At 36.6% G+C, this 14,803-nt stretch overlaps 1 protein-coding gene and 1 pseudogene across 5 annotated transcripts in view; both read right to left on the bottom strand.

The window, feature by feature from the left end:
• The window catches only part of LOC102409934, a 742,713-nt pseudogene that overhangs the window by 672,220 nt on the left and 55,690 nt on the right, over nucleotides 1-14,803 (bottom strand).
• ZNF354A (zinc finger protein 354A) overlaps nucleotides 7,573-14,803 on the bottom strand; it is a 25,533-nt gene continuing 18,302 nt past the window's right edge. For 4 of the 5 annotated variants that reach the window (XM_025292859.2, XM_044947711.1, XM_044947712.1 and 1 more), the window contains one exon: nucleotides 7,573-9,674. In XM_025292859.2, coding sequence (XP_025148644.1) covers nucleotides 8,110-9,674 — 1,565 coding nt within the window. In that variant the 3' untranslated portion in view covers nucleotides 7,573-8,109. The remainder of the gene's footprint in view (nucleotides 9,675-14,803) is intronic. The other variant, XM_044947713.1, reaches the window with a different exon arrangement.

The following is a 14,803-nucleotide window of genomic DNA, read 5'->3' as shown; positions in this document are numbered from 1 at the left end:
TGCCTATTCTGGATATTTTGCATAAATGGAGTCATACAATTCATAACCTTTGTGTCTGACTTCCTTCACTTAGCATAATGTTTACAAGGTTCATCCATGTTTTGGCATGTATCTACATTTTATTCCTTTTTATTGCTGAATAATATTTCACTGTATGGATATACTACATTTTATTTATCCATTCACTGATGATAGATACTTGAGTTGTTTCCATCTTTTGGCTATTGTGAATAGTGCTTCTTTGAACAGTTGTGAACAGGTTTTTGTGTGAACAATTGTTTTCAGTTCTCTTGGGTATATACCTAGGAGTTGAATTTCTTGGTCTGTGGTAATTCTGTATTTAACATCACTAAACTGTTTTCAACAGCAGCAGCACCGTTTAACAGTTTCATCATTCACGCACAAGGGTTCAATTTCTTCATGTCCTTACCAACATCTGTTATTAAAAAATAGCCATGTGGTATTTTTGGATTTATTATATCACATAATGGATCTGATATATCTTATTGTGGTTTTGACTTGCATTTCTTACATTATGATTAATGATGTTGAACATCTTTTCATTTGGTTATTGGCTGTTTGTATATTTTCTTTAGGGAAATGTCTATTCAATTACTTTGCCCCCCTTTTAATTGCATTGTGTTTTTTTTATTGAATTGTGTTGCATCATGAACTTTTTAAAAAATGTTTCAGACTTGAGGCTTTTAGAAAATATTTGCAAATATCATGTTCCATTCTATGAGATGTCCTTTTAATTCTCTTGCTAGTGTCTTTCAATACACACAAATCTTAATTTCAATGATGTTCAATTTATTGACATTTTCTTTGTTTGCTTGTATTTTGTGTCATATCTAAGAAAATGTTGCCTAATTCGAGGTCACGCAGATTTTTCACCTATGTTTTCTTCTAAGAATTTTATAGTTTTTAAAAATAGTTTTAGCACTTACATTTAGGTTTTGATTCATTCAGAGTTAATTTTTGTATGTGTTATGAAGTAGGTGTCCAGAATCATTTTTTTTTTCTTTTGCATGTGGATATCCAGTAGTTTCAGCATTAGCCATCGATGAGACTATTTTCCCCACTGAACAGTCTTTTTACTCTTGTAAAAAATCAATTTTGCAATTTTTTTTTTTTTGGTAGACTCTCAATTTGATTCCATTAAACTATACATTTTTCTACATGCCAATACCACACTGTTTTGATTACTGTAGCTTTGTAGTAGGTTTTGAACCTGGGAAATGTTCTTCTAGATGTGTTCTTCTTCCAGATTGTTTCCACTGTGTGGGATCCCTTGCAATTGCATATGAATTTTAGGATCTGCTTTTCCACTTCTGCAGAAAGGCTATTGGAATTTTGATAATGATTGCATTGAATTTGTAGATCATTTTGGTAACATTGTTATTTTCACAATATTATGTCTTCCAGTTCATGAATATCAAATGTTCTTTCCATTTATTTACATCTAGGTCTTAATATATTTCAACAATGCTTTGAGGTTTTCAGTGTATAAGTCTTGGGCTTACTTGGTTAAATTTCTCCTTAAATACATTATCCTTTTTGATGCTATTGTACATGAATTTTCCTTTTACATCTTCTATTACTTGCATGTAGAAATAAAACTGATTTTTACATGCTGGTCTTGTATCCTGAAACACTGTAAACTCATTTAAAAGTTCTAATCGATTTTTGATGGTTGTTTGGATTTCTATATATAGAGTCATGTCATTTGAAAATTGAGAAAATTCTTGCTTTCTAGTTTGAATGCCTTTTATTTCTTTTCCTTGTCTAATTTCTCTGACTACAACTTCCAGTACAATCTTGAATAAAAGTGGCAAAATCATGCATCCTTGTTTGTTCCTAATCTTAGGGGGGAAAGCTGTCAGTTTTTCATTCTTCAATATGAGATTAGCTGTGGATTTTTCATTAATGTACTTTATCATGTTAAGGAAATTTCCTTCTATTCCTGGTTTGCTCAGTAATTTTATCATGAAAATTTACTGAATTTTGTGAAATGTTTTTCCTGCATCAAGATGGTTGTTGTGTGTGTTTTGCCTTCATTCTACTAGTGCAGTGCATTATATTGATTGATTTTCTTATGTTGTACATATCCTCATTTTCTGGATAAATCCCACACAGTCATAGTTTTTTATCCCAGATTTATGTTAACTTGGCTAGGAGCTGGGCAACTATAGGTGCCAGAGTCTTCAAATTCCTCTAGTATCCTTGTCTTTGTCTCCACTATTGACAAAACACTAAACACTCCTGAAGTGAAAGTGAAAGTCGCTCAGCTGTGTCCAGCTCTGCGACACCATGGACTATACAGTCCATGGAATTCTCCAGGCCAGAATACTGGAGTGGGTAGCCTTTCCCTTCTCCAGGGGATCTTCCCAACCCAGGGATCGAACCCAGGTCTCCTACATTGCAAGCAGAACACTCCTCAAGGAGAGTCTGTACCTTGTAGCTCTTTCTGCTGTAATCCAGAGTTGCTGGTGTGGTGGCAAGTTCTGGGGTGGGGGTCAGGGTGTGGTGGAGTCTATAATTTTCCAATTAAATCTCAGTCTTAGTGGGACTGTCTAGGACAAATATTTATCCAGTGGTACAGCTTTCTCCCAAGTTCCTTGCCCTGTACTCCCTCCTCTGATTGCAGCATTCCTAATCTTTTTCCTTGAATACCCCCCCACACCCCAACTCCATGTTTATTTTTTTCCCCTCCTTAGTGAGACAGGAAGGTTAGATGGGGCTAAAGTAGGAGGAATGTCCTTATCTCAGCTAGCACAAGACTCTGGCAAACTCTTTTCCCCAAGAGAGTAGACATTTTTGGTGAACTCTAGATTAGTGTTTCACAATGGTTATCCTTCATCTCCTAAAGCACTGAGGGAATATTTATCAGGTCTCCACCACACAAATCCATTGAAGTTTCTGAGTCTAATGGCAGTGGAAATGTGGGTGACCTCCTAAGACTGTAGCCTCCAAGGAATTTCTCACTCTCAAGACAGCCCACATTCAACCTTTGGCAATTTATTAAAATGAGCATTTAATATTTCTAACATTTTGTGGTTCCTGTAGTTTGTGTTCCAGGTAAGCAGATCTGTATTTCTCTGGAATACAGGTATGCCTGTCATACCAGATTTTGCATACCAGTGTTGCAATTTGCCCAGCAATCTCAGTTCTCAGGAATATAAAAGGAAAGTCATTGATTTTCAGCCTGTCCAACTTATTATTGTTGTAAGGATGTGAGTGATCACTTTCAAGCTGTTCACAGCATAGAAGCTAAATCAGGAAGTCCAAACAAGTTTTTGAATGCTAGAAAATTGAAGATTATAAAATGCAAACAAAGTCACAAAAATTCTTTAACTCCTTAAATGTTTAAATGCTCAAGTAATGCAACAATTTCACAATAATTAATCTGGGGTCAGTAGAATGTCAGATGTTGTCTGTGCAGAATTATGCAAAAGTGCAGAATGTGTGCAGGATAGACAACACCTTGCATAGAATCCACTACACTTTGATTCAACTTTAAATTGTTTGCACTCCTGCATATACACCAAAATTTGCATTTTGTATTATCTCTATGAAAAGCAGTACACTTCTCATTAAGTGAGCAGCAGCCTTCTAAGCAAGCCTTTTTCATGAGAAAAACATACAAGGAAAGGGAATTTTTTTTCTGATATTGTGATTACCTGCACCTTGGGCTATGTTTTAAAAAGATGAGGTATTTTAGATCTTTAATAATCTCTGTAATAGTAAATAGAGCTATTACATTTGTTATTATTGTAGCATTTCATCCTGGCACTTAAAATTTGCTTTCAATTTTAGACTCAGAAAACACTCCTGGTATGTTTGACCAGGTATCTGTGCTGAAAAGGTTGATCATGATGATACACAATGTGGACAATCTTACAACTTCTGCTGTGATTATTTTCATCTGAATTTGTTTTAATTAGAAAATGTATTTTTTTTTAATAGCTGAGGAACCACATATCTCTTAGGTTTAGCTGTTAATAGATACTGGTTTATAACTGACTTTCTATCATTTTTTGTATTGAATGAACAGTTTCATACTGCAAAAAAAGTTTCAAAAGGATTTTTCCCTCATTTAATAGATAACCAATGCTCTGAAAGTTAATCACAAATCTACATTTGCATTCAAGATTCAAATACACAAATAAAAAATAGATCTTAGCAAACACCACAGAAATTGAAAATATTGAATTTGATAGTCTCATAGCATCATTAATGTATTTGTCACTCATGAAGCTAAATTTATAACAGTAAATTGGGGTTAAACTGTTGAAGTGGTTGCAACCTAACAATAAACTGAACTTTGGTATGTGCTGCAGAAAAAATGAACTTCATGTATGGCTGCAAAGGAGAGCTGTATCTGCAAGGAACAACCTCTACAATGAAAGCCACAGCTGATCTTATACAAGGTTTTGGGAAGCTTGGTCCAAGGATTGGTGGATTTTCAGAAGCAGGAATGTTTATGGAATGACACTTTCAATTATGTTAGTGTGATCACTAGAATAAAGCTGTTACTGACTGGCATACTTTCAGAAATATAGTTACTGAACTGAGGCATTTGCTGATTGACTTGTTTACAGGCATGGGATGGTAAACGATAGGCTGACTTTCAGAAGCTGGAGTCTCATTAACTTGCTAACTGTCAGATGCAGGGGTCACTGCTGCTGATTTTTAGAAGTTGTGTACTGATCCAAAGTAATCTCTAACTAATGGTGATTACTTGCTTACAACTTGAGACTATGACCCAAAAAAGTCTTTTCTTTAACATGGAAAAGAAGACTTTCAATTCTCAGTTACCTTCTCCCACCCTACCCACTGGGCTTCCCTGGTGGCTCAGACAGTAAAGAATCTGCCTGCAATGTGGGAGACCTGGGTTTGATCCCTGGGCTGGGAAGACCCTTGAAGGAGGGCATGGCAATCCACTCCAGTATTCTTGTCTGGAAAATCCCCAGGACAGAGGAGCCTGGTGGACTACAATCCATGGGGTAGCAAAGAGTCAGATGTGACTAAGTTTAGCACATACCCCACCCTCACCCCCCAACCCTCCAACTTTGGTCTTTTCTCAGCCAAAAATATAGGAGAGACTATAAAGAATTGTTCGGATCTCTGTGGAGGTACAATTTTCAGCTAGCGTTGCTATTTAAGTAATTTAAGTGCCAATTACTGAAACAGAAATACAGCTCTAACTGCTCAATTTTCATTATCAGGAAAAAAAAAATACAACTAATTACATTAAGGGAGACTTAAAAAAAATCAACACAAGATGCAGTTCAAAATCAGTCCATATAAGACATATTCACTATATACAGGATACCTGTCAAACTTACTGGCCATCTTAGCTTTCTTCTCACCCACCAACCTCATTTATTTGCTTCTGAACACCATCTTATTTGTACTAATATATTGTATCCTATTCTCCAAATGTGCTGTTCCTGTTTCAGTTTGGACTTTCATTCATCTATCACTTGAATTATCATAGCTCAGATTTCTAGGCATCAGTCTACACAGTTTGAATAAATCCTAGATACATTCTCTACACATTGTTGCCAAAACAATGTCCCTTGTTTAACATCTTTAACTATCAATTTCAGGATAAAATCTAAACTTCCTTGCATGGCAACCAGGGCTTTTTGTTATCTTGCCTTCTACTCAAACTTTAACATCTGCCATTCTCTTTATCATTAGTTTTATACTTGAATTTCCACAGAGATGTCATAGTATTCCCCACCTCTACTTTTCCTCTTATTTGGAAGGCTTATCTCAACCTCTGGAGAGTTCTTATTCTTTCAAAACCTGACTCAGGATCATTGCTTCTGGAAAACTTTCTCTGATGTAATCAGGCTTCCTTCAGTTCAGTTCAGTCACTCAGTCATGTCTGACTCTTTGCAACCCCATGAATCACAGCACACCAGGCCTCCCTGTCCATCACCAACTCCCGGAGTTCACTCAGACTCATGTCCAGAGTCAGTGATGCCATCCAGCCATCTCATCCTCTGTCGTCCCCTTCTCCTCCTGCCCCCAATCCCTCCCAACATCAGAGTCTTTTCCAATGAGTCAAGTCTTCGCATGAGGTGGCCAAGTACTGGAGTTTCAACTTTAGCATCAGTCCTTTCAATGAACACCCAGGACTGATCTCCTTTAGAATGGACTGGTTGGATCTCCTTGCAGTCCAAGGGACTCTCAAGAGTCTTCTCCAACACCACAGTTGAGAAGTATCAATTCTTCAGTGCTCAGCTTTCTTCACAGTCCAACTCTCACATCCATACATGACCACTGGAAAAACCATAGCCTTAACTAGACAGACCTTTGTTGGCAAAGTAATGCCTCTGCTTTATAATATGCTATCTAGATTGGTCATAACTTTCCTTCCAAGGAGTAAGCGTCTTTTAATTTCATGGCTGCAATCACCATCTGCAGTGCTCTTGGAGCCCCCAAAAATAGTCTGACACCATTTCGCCATCTATTTGCCACGAAGTGATGGGACCAGATGCCATGATCTTAGTTTTCTGAATGTTGAGCTTTAAGCCAACTTTTTCACTCTCCTCTTTCACTTTCATCAAGAGGCTTTTTAGTTCCTCTTCACTTTCTGCCATAAGGGTGATGTCATTTGCATATCTCAGGTTATTGATACTTCTCCCTGCAATCTTGATTCCAGCCTGTGCTTCTTCCAGCCCAGCGTTTTTCATCATGTATTCTGCATATAAGTTAAATAAGCAGGGTGATAATATACAGCCTTGATGTACTCCTTTTCCTATTTGGAACCAGTCTGTTGTTCCATGTTCAGTTCTAACTGTTGCTTCCTGACCTGCATATAGGTTTCTCAAGAGGCAGGTCAGGTGGTCTGGTATTCCCATCTCTTTCAGAATTTTCCAGTTTATTGTGATCAGGTTTCCTTAGTTAGGTTCAATCTCTTTCTTCATGTCCAAATTGCTACAATGTTCTTGCACTGCAAAATATTTTCACAATCTATTTGCCTGTTAAAACAACCACACTTGTATACACTGACATAATTTGCTTTACTCATGTGATAGTCCCTCAACTCTATTCCCTTTACTTCTTTCATAGCTTCTTAAAGGCCTGTGATTTTTTTCTTAAAGTTTCCAGTGTGCAATACAGTACCTGCCCCAAGGCTAGGAGAAAAACAAACCACTGAGTTGTTTATAATTATTCCTTTTGTTTTCCTGAAATTGTTTTGACACTAAAGAACACCAAGAAGGAAAAACATACTCTATTTCATGATGTGATCAATGTACTTTTCAACATTTTGGCACATATGCTAGATTCATTAAACTACTTTGACAGCCCCTTCTGGTGTGAAATTAGAATCTATATTATTAAATACATATATATTAAACATTTAATAATTCAATATTGTATTAAGTACTTTATATAGCTTTGAAAACTGCTTATTTTTCCATTTAATATCCCTAAGACGACAGCTCACAGTATATAACAAGTATACTTTCACAATAAATTAATTCAGAGCAAAAAAAGTAAAAATTCTGAGTAGAAAATTTGCAATTTATAGCAATTACTAGAAGAACAAAGGAAGAAGAGAACAGACTTTTATTTCTATTTTTAAATGAAATCCATGCACAAAGTTTGACAGCAAGTCAGGAAAAGGACAATCCCCAGAAACTGAGAGGTAGTTTACAGTTCATTTTTATCTTTTATTTGGTCCTTTTTTCTAAAAATGTATAATTTCTTTGACCACATCTGTTATATGCTATTACAATGTCAGTTATTTAAAAAAGCATTAACATTTATTTCAATGGGAAATCAAGTGCACATCTCCCCTCATCACCCAGATGCATATAACAATTACATATGACAAGTAGACTACACTGTTGTAGAGAGAAAACAATTAATTTACAAATGCCCAAAGTCAATGTCTCCAGTCAGGGATTCTTCATTTTAGGTTATTACAAACTGTCTGACAGGCTTCCTCATTATGCATTTCATAGGTTTGTCCTTAGACTCGATAATGAGGACTAAGCTACAGAAAGGCTTTTCATATCCATTACATTTATTATATCACTCTCATGTATTTTGGTGAGCTTTGGTTTCAGAAACATGCAAATCTACTTCCTAGGGGTTCTCTTCAATATGAATTTTATAATGATTAGTAAGAGATGACCTGTGATTGAACAGTTTCCCGCATGTATTACATTCATAGGGTTTCTCGCCAGTATGAATTCTCTGATGGGCAATGCGCGATGAGCTTTGTCTAAAAGTTTTCCCACATGTATTACATTTGAAGGGTTTCTCTCCTGTATGAATCCGCCGATGTTGAATAAGAGCTGAACTTTGGCCAAAAGATATGCCACATTCTTCACATCGATATGGTTTCTCTCCAGTGTGAATTCTCTGATGATTACTAAGGGATGAGTTACATCTGAATGTTTTTCCACACTCATTGCATTTATAGGGTCTTTCTCCAGTGTGCATTCTCTGATGTTGAATGAGAGCTGAACTTTGTCTGAAGGCTTTCCCACACACTTTACATTTACAGGGTTTCTCTCCAGTATGAATTCTTTCATGAATAATAAGTGTTGAGTGGGAACTTAAGGCTTTACCACATTCATTACAATTATAAAACTTCTCACCAGTATGAATTATTCGGTGTCTATTAAGTCGTGAAATAGAAGTGAAGCCTTTTCCACATTCATTACATCTGTAAGGCTTTTCTCCAGTGTGAATTCTTTCATGTTGAATAAGAGATGCACTCTGACTGAAGGCTCTCCCACACTCACTACATTTAAAAGGTTTCTCTCCTGTGTGAATTCTCTGATGATAACGAAGGGATGAACTAGACTTAAAGGTATTACCACATTCATTACATAAGTAGGACTTTTTTCTGGAATGAATTCTCTGACATCCAGGAAGGGATGTACTGCAACTAGATGCCTTCCTACCTGGATTATATTTATAGGGGTTTTCTCCAGCATGGATTTTTTGATGTATAAAAAGGCCTGATCTTCTGCTGAAGGATTTACCACATTCTTTACACCTATAGGATTTCTCTACAGTATGTGTTCTTAAGTGTTTATAAAGGGATGTACTGAGAGTGAAGGCTTTCCCACATTCTTTACATATATAGGGTTTCTCTCCAGTATGAGTTATTTGATGTTGAATAAGTGCTGAACTTTGGTTAAAGGCTTTTGAACAGTCTTTACATTTAAATAATTTCTCTCCACTGTGGTTTTTCTCATGTTTACGAAGCGATGAAGTATTTATGAAAGTTTTCTCACACATACTACATTTATAACGTTTCCCAGCTGTGTTGGTTTTTTGTTGATTAAATAAACTGAAATTTTGTTTGAAGCTGTTTCCTTGTATTTCACATTTTGGTGGGGCTTTTTCTCTTGGGATCACCTGTTGCCTAAAAAAGACTGACTTTGGGCACAAGTTTTGCCCAAATTGAGTATTTTTATGTTTTCTCTCTATAGTGAGGATTTTCTTGTGAGTGACTGAAACTATCTGTATGCTTTCTTTTTTCTCCTGCTTTTTCTCTAATCTGCCTTCATATCTGCAGGGTTTTTCTGATTTGAAGTCCCAGGGACCGCTCCTTTTGGATCTTTTCATTATCAGTTCCTGAAATGAATGATCTTGTGTTTGAGTTGATTTTGTGGTTTTATAACTGTTCTTCCATCCTGGAGAGGAAAGAAAAAACTGAAAATGTTTCATGTAATACAGCATTTGGCTACTAAATGTATAGACTGAATACTGATGGTATTCAAACAAGGTCTCAATATCTGGCCAAAAGATAATAAAAACTTAGGAGTTTTAATTAAGCAGTACAGAGAAATAAGCCAACACAAGCTGAGAACAAGAGGGCGGAGAAAATACTAAACAAACCCATTTAAAGATTGTGAGTGTAAGAGTGACCAGGAGAATCAGTTAATGGGAAAATGGAGAAGAAGGATTAAAAGGGGAGCCATAAATTGGAAAAGGCAGTCTGGGATCAGAGTCCAAAGCCCATGACAGAATTTTAAATTATCTTCATGAGATTTCTCTTACTTGTATAATCATTCATAATCTGGAAAGTCTTCATCCCTTTTCCCTCATGCCAAATTCCTTTGTATCAGTCAGAATCCATTCAAAAGTTAACTGAGTGTTTTTAATTGTTTTGTAGAAAATAATATTTATTGTTAATTGGAGGATAACTGCTTTACAATAGGGTTGGCTTCTGCCATACAACAACATGAATCAGCCGTAAGTATCCACATGTCCCCTCCCTCTTGAACCCCTTCTCCAACTCCTACCCCATCCCACTCCTCTAGTTTGTCAGAGCACCAGGTTGAGCTCCCTGTGCCTATAGCAACTTCCCACTGGCTATTTTATACATGGTAATCTACATACATTAATGCTACTCTCTCAATTTGTCCCACCTTCTCCTTCCCCTGCTGTGTCCAAAGTCTGTTCTCTATGTCTGCATCTCTCTTCTTGCCTTGAAAATAGGTTCAATAGTACCATTTTTCTAGATTCCATATATATATTATTAATATATATTAATGCATCAACACATAAATATACTTATTATATTAATATTAATATATTATCAATTAATAATTATAAAATATAATTAATATCAACAATATATTAATACACATTAATATATGTAATATATAATGTATCAACATATAACATATATTAACACATATTAATATATTATAAATTACTGTGTGTTAATATATAAATATATTATATAATATATTAAATATATATTTATTTATATTTATAATTATTATATTTATATTAATAACATATTATTAATAACTAAAATATATTAATATACATTATTAATACATTAATATATATTAACACATTATATGCATATATATGCATTAATATATTAAATTTATTTTTCCTTTCAGATTTACTTCATTCTGTATTATAGGCTCTAGGTTCATCCACCTCATAAGAACAGACTCAAATGCATTCCTTTTATGGCTGAGCAGTATTTCATTATGTATATGTACCACAACTTCTTTATCCATTCATCTGTTGATGGACATCTAGGTTGCTTCCATGTCCGAGCTATTGTAAATAGTGAACACAGGGGTACTGTGAGTTTACAGTCCATTCCTCTTATTATAGGCACTCACCACAGCACTAAAAAAAAAATATATATATATATATATATTCTATACATGTAATTATACTTATCTATCTACCTATATCTAAATATATTTCACTTTCCTTTTCTATCCTAAGTATTCTTTGCAAGCAGATTAGCATGCTTTTTTAACCTACAGATCCTCCTAATGGCATCTGAATTATATATAAAATGTTTTATTAATCTTCCTCAACAAGTTATATATAAATTTTTGAACAATGTCAAATACTTTCAATAACTTATATATTAATTTCACACACACACACACACACAATTCAAACACTTGTAGCAGTTGCCTCCAGGATAGTACATTATACAAGCAATGAGAGGGTTTCAGAGCCACTTCAAACAGGAAGGAATTAGATCAATCTACTGAGGTAACAACAGGTAGGCATGAAACTAAAGGTTGCAAGATAGAAAAGTAACCTTGCTAATGATTCAAGCAAGAGAGGCTATGCAAGCAACATACAAAAGAGTCAAAGATTAAATATAAAAAAGGTAAAAAGGGCTAACATGATAACATGGTAAAGAACAGAATTAAGTTAAATTTTAATTGGGTAAGGATGCAATTAATTGAATATTAAATTTTGCCAGGGGAACAGGTATACATATAGTTATTTATTTTCTCCTGGGTTAGAGTAAACATTTCAAGGGTTCCTCTGCATCTTACTGTATTTTGACATTTCTACTTGACATTCACAATCTGTGTACAGATTGTCTCTGCTTGGTGAACATAATATAGTCTGCTTTTCTCTTTTCTTCTACCAGAGTTAACTTCTCAGTTTCCTTCATGGGTAACTTCTATTCCCCCTTTAAAAACTGCTTTCTCTAGAGTTTGGGATTTTTTTCCCTTCACTCTACACATTCTCTTTGACTAATTTTATATGCACCCATCTTTACGATTTCTTTTCCTCTTTTCCAAGGCACTGGTATTTGCCATGCAGGGCAAGTGAGAATAACACTCATTAAAAAACAACAACAACAACTAAGTATCAATAAATCATTCATTCAATTAGGGACCACATCTTCTGGAAAAGCCCACAGTGTGTATTTAGTGTAATAATAGCTTCTTTTCACTTAGCCAATCACAAAATCTTTCTGCTGCTTCAAAATCTCTCTCATCTTTCCTATTTACTGTTATGGAAAGAAGAGTTTTTTAAAAAATTTTTCTGTTCATACCCTCCAAGTTCCTTGTCCATCTAAATCTTGCTAAATATCAACTTTCAATAAGATTATTTGGGTAGAAGAGTGGGAGGCAGTCATAAAACTAGAGTACTTTCCCTGTTGGTTGCAGGCTACATGTGCTGGGGAAAAGACTCCAAAATTGTGGATTGTCATTTATAATGTAAAGTTAGAGACCCTGCCTTAGTTAGAGACCTAGACTTCCCTGGTGGCTCAGATGGTAAAGCGTCTGCCGACAATGCGGGAGACCTGAGTTCAATCCCTGGGTTGGGAAGATCTCCTAGAGAAGGAAATGGCAGACCACTCCAGTACTCTTGCCTGGAAAATCCCATGGACGGAGGAGCCTGGTAGGCTACAGTCCATGGGGTCGCGAAGAGTCGGACATGACTGAGCGACTTCACTTTCACCTTTATATAGGTCTGTATGTAAAGACTGCTGTATTATGACCAACAAGTTTACTAGAGCTCTTGAGCACTGGACTCGGGTACCTAAATGGTACTCTGCTTCTCATGCTTTAATGTTTCTACCATAGTATCTTAATTATGGTGGCTAAGTGGTAAAGAGCCCGCCTGCCAATACAGGATATGCGGGTTCAATCCCTGGGTTGGGAAGATCCTCTGGAGAAGGAAATGGCAACCCACTTCAGTTATTCTTGCCTAGGAAATCCCTTAGACAGAGGATCCTGGCAGGCTACAGTGCATGGGGGTCGCAAAAGAGTTGGACACGATTGGTCAACTTAACAACAACCAACACCACTTCTAGACTTCAGTCAGTTCAGTTGCTCAGTCATGTCCAACTCTTTGCGACTTCATGGACTGCAGCACGCCAGGTTACCCTGTCCATCACCAACTCCTGGAGCTTGCTCAAACTCATGTCCATCGAGTTGGTGATGCCATCCATCTGTCTCATCCTCTGTCGTCCCCTTCTCCTCCTGCCTTCAATCTTTCCCAGCATCAGGGTCTTTTCTAATGAGTCAGTTCTTCACATCAGGTGGCCAAAGTATTGGAGTTTCAGCTTCCGCATCAGTCCTTCCAATGAATATTCAAGGTTGATTTTCTTTAGGATAGATTGGTTGGATCTCCTTGCTGTCCAAGGGATTCTCAAGAGTCTTCTCCAACACCACAGTTCAAAAGCGTTGATTCTTTGGCACTCAGCTTTCTTTATAATCCAACTCTCACATCCATACATGACTACTGGAAAAACCTTGGCTTTGACCAGACAGACCTTTGTCAGCAAAAGTCTCTGCTTTTTAATATGCTATCTAGGTTGGTCACAACTTTTCCTTGAAGAAGCAAGCATCTTTTAATTTCTTGGCTGCAGTCACCATCTGCAGTGGTTTTGGAACCCTCCAAAATGAAGTCTCTCACTGTTTCGATTGTTTCCCCATCTATTGGCCATGAAGTGATGGGACTGGATGCCATGATCTTAGTTTTTAGAATGCTGAGTTTTAAACCAACTTTTTCATTCTCCTCTTTCACTTTCATTCTTCTTCACTTTCTGCCATAAGGGTGGTGTCATCTGTTTATCTGAGGTTATTGATTTTTCCTGGCAATCTTGACTCCAGATTGTGCTTCATCCAGCCCAGCATTTTGCATGATGTACTCTGCATCTAAGTTAAATAAGCAGGGTGACAATATACAGCCTTGACGTACTCCTTTCCCAATTTGGAACCAGTCCATTGTTTCATGTCTGGTTCTAACTGTTGACTTGCATCTTGACCTGCATACAGATTTCTCAGGAGGCAGGTAAGGTGGTCTGGTATTCCCGTCTCTTGAAGAATTTTCCACAGTTTGTTGTGATCTACACAGTCAAAGGCTTTGATGTAGTAAATAAAGAAGAAGTAGATGTTTTTCCTGGAACTCTCTTGCTTTTTCGATGATCCAGTGGATGTTGACAATTTGATCTCTTGTTCCTCTGCCTTTTCTAAAATCCAGCTTGAACATCTGGAAGTTCATGGTTCACATACTGTTGAAGCCTCCCTTGGAGAATTTTGAGCATTACTTTGCTGGCATGTGAGATGAGTGTAATTGTGTGGTAGTGTGAACATTCTTTGGCATTGCCATTCTTAGGGATTGGAATGAAAACTGCCCTTTTCCAGTCCTGTGGCCACTGCTGAGTTTTCCACATTTGTTGGCCACTGCTGAGTTTTCTGCATTTGCTGGCATATTGAGTGGAGCACTTTCACAGCATCATCTTTTAGGATTTGAAATAGCTCAACTGGGATTCCATCACATCCACTAGCTTTGTTTGTAGTGATGCTTCCTAAGGCCCACTTGAGTTCACATTCCAGGATGTCTGGCTCTAGGTGAGTGATTATAGCATCATGGTTATCTGGGTCATGAAGATTTTTTTGTATAGTCTTGCTCTCTGGCAATTCAGTCTCCACACTGTAACAGAGTAAGCTTTCTAAAATTCACATTTTACATGCTACAAACTTCCTTAAGATCCTCCAACTTATCTTCAACTTATAAGGTACACAGT

Source organism: Bubalus bubalis, chromosome 9, assembly GCF_019923935.1.
Source record: "Bubalus bubalis isolate 160015118507 breed Murrah chromosome 9, NDDB_SH_1, whole genome shotgun sequence".
Lineage (NCBI taxonomy): Eukaryota > Metazoa > Chordata > Mammalia > Artiodactyla > Bovidae > Bubalus > Bubalus bubalis.
The sequence above is the reverse complement of the archived record's forward strand: the minus strand, read 5'-3'. Positions and strand labels throughout refer to the sequence as shown.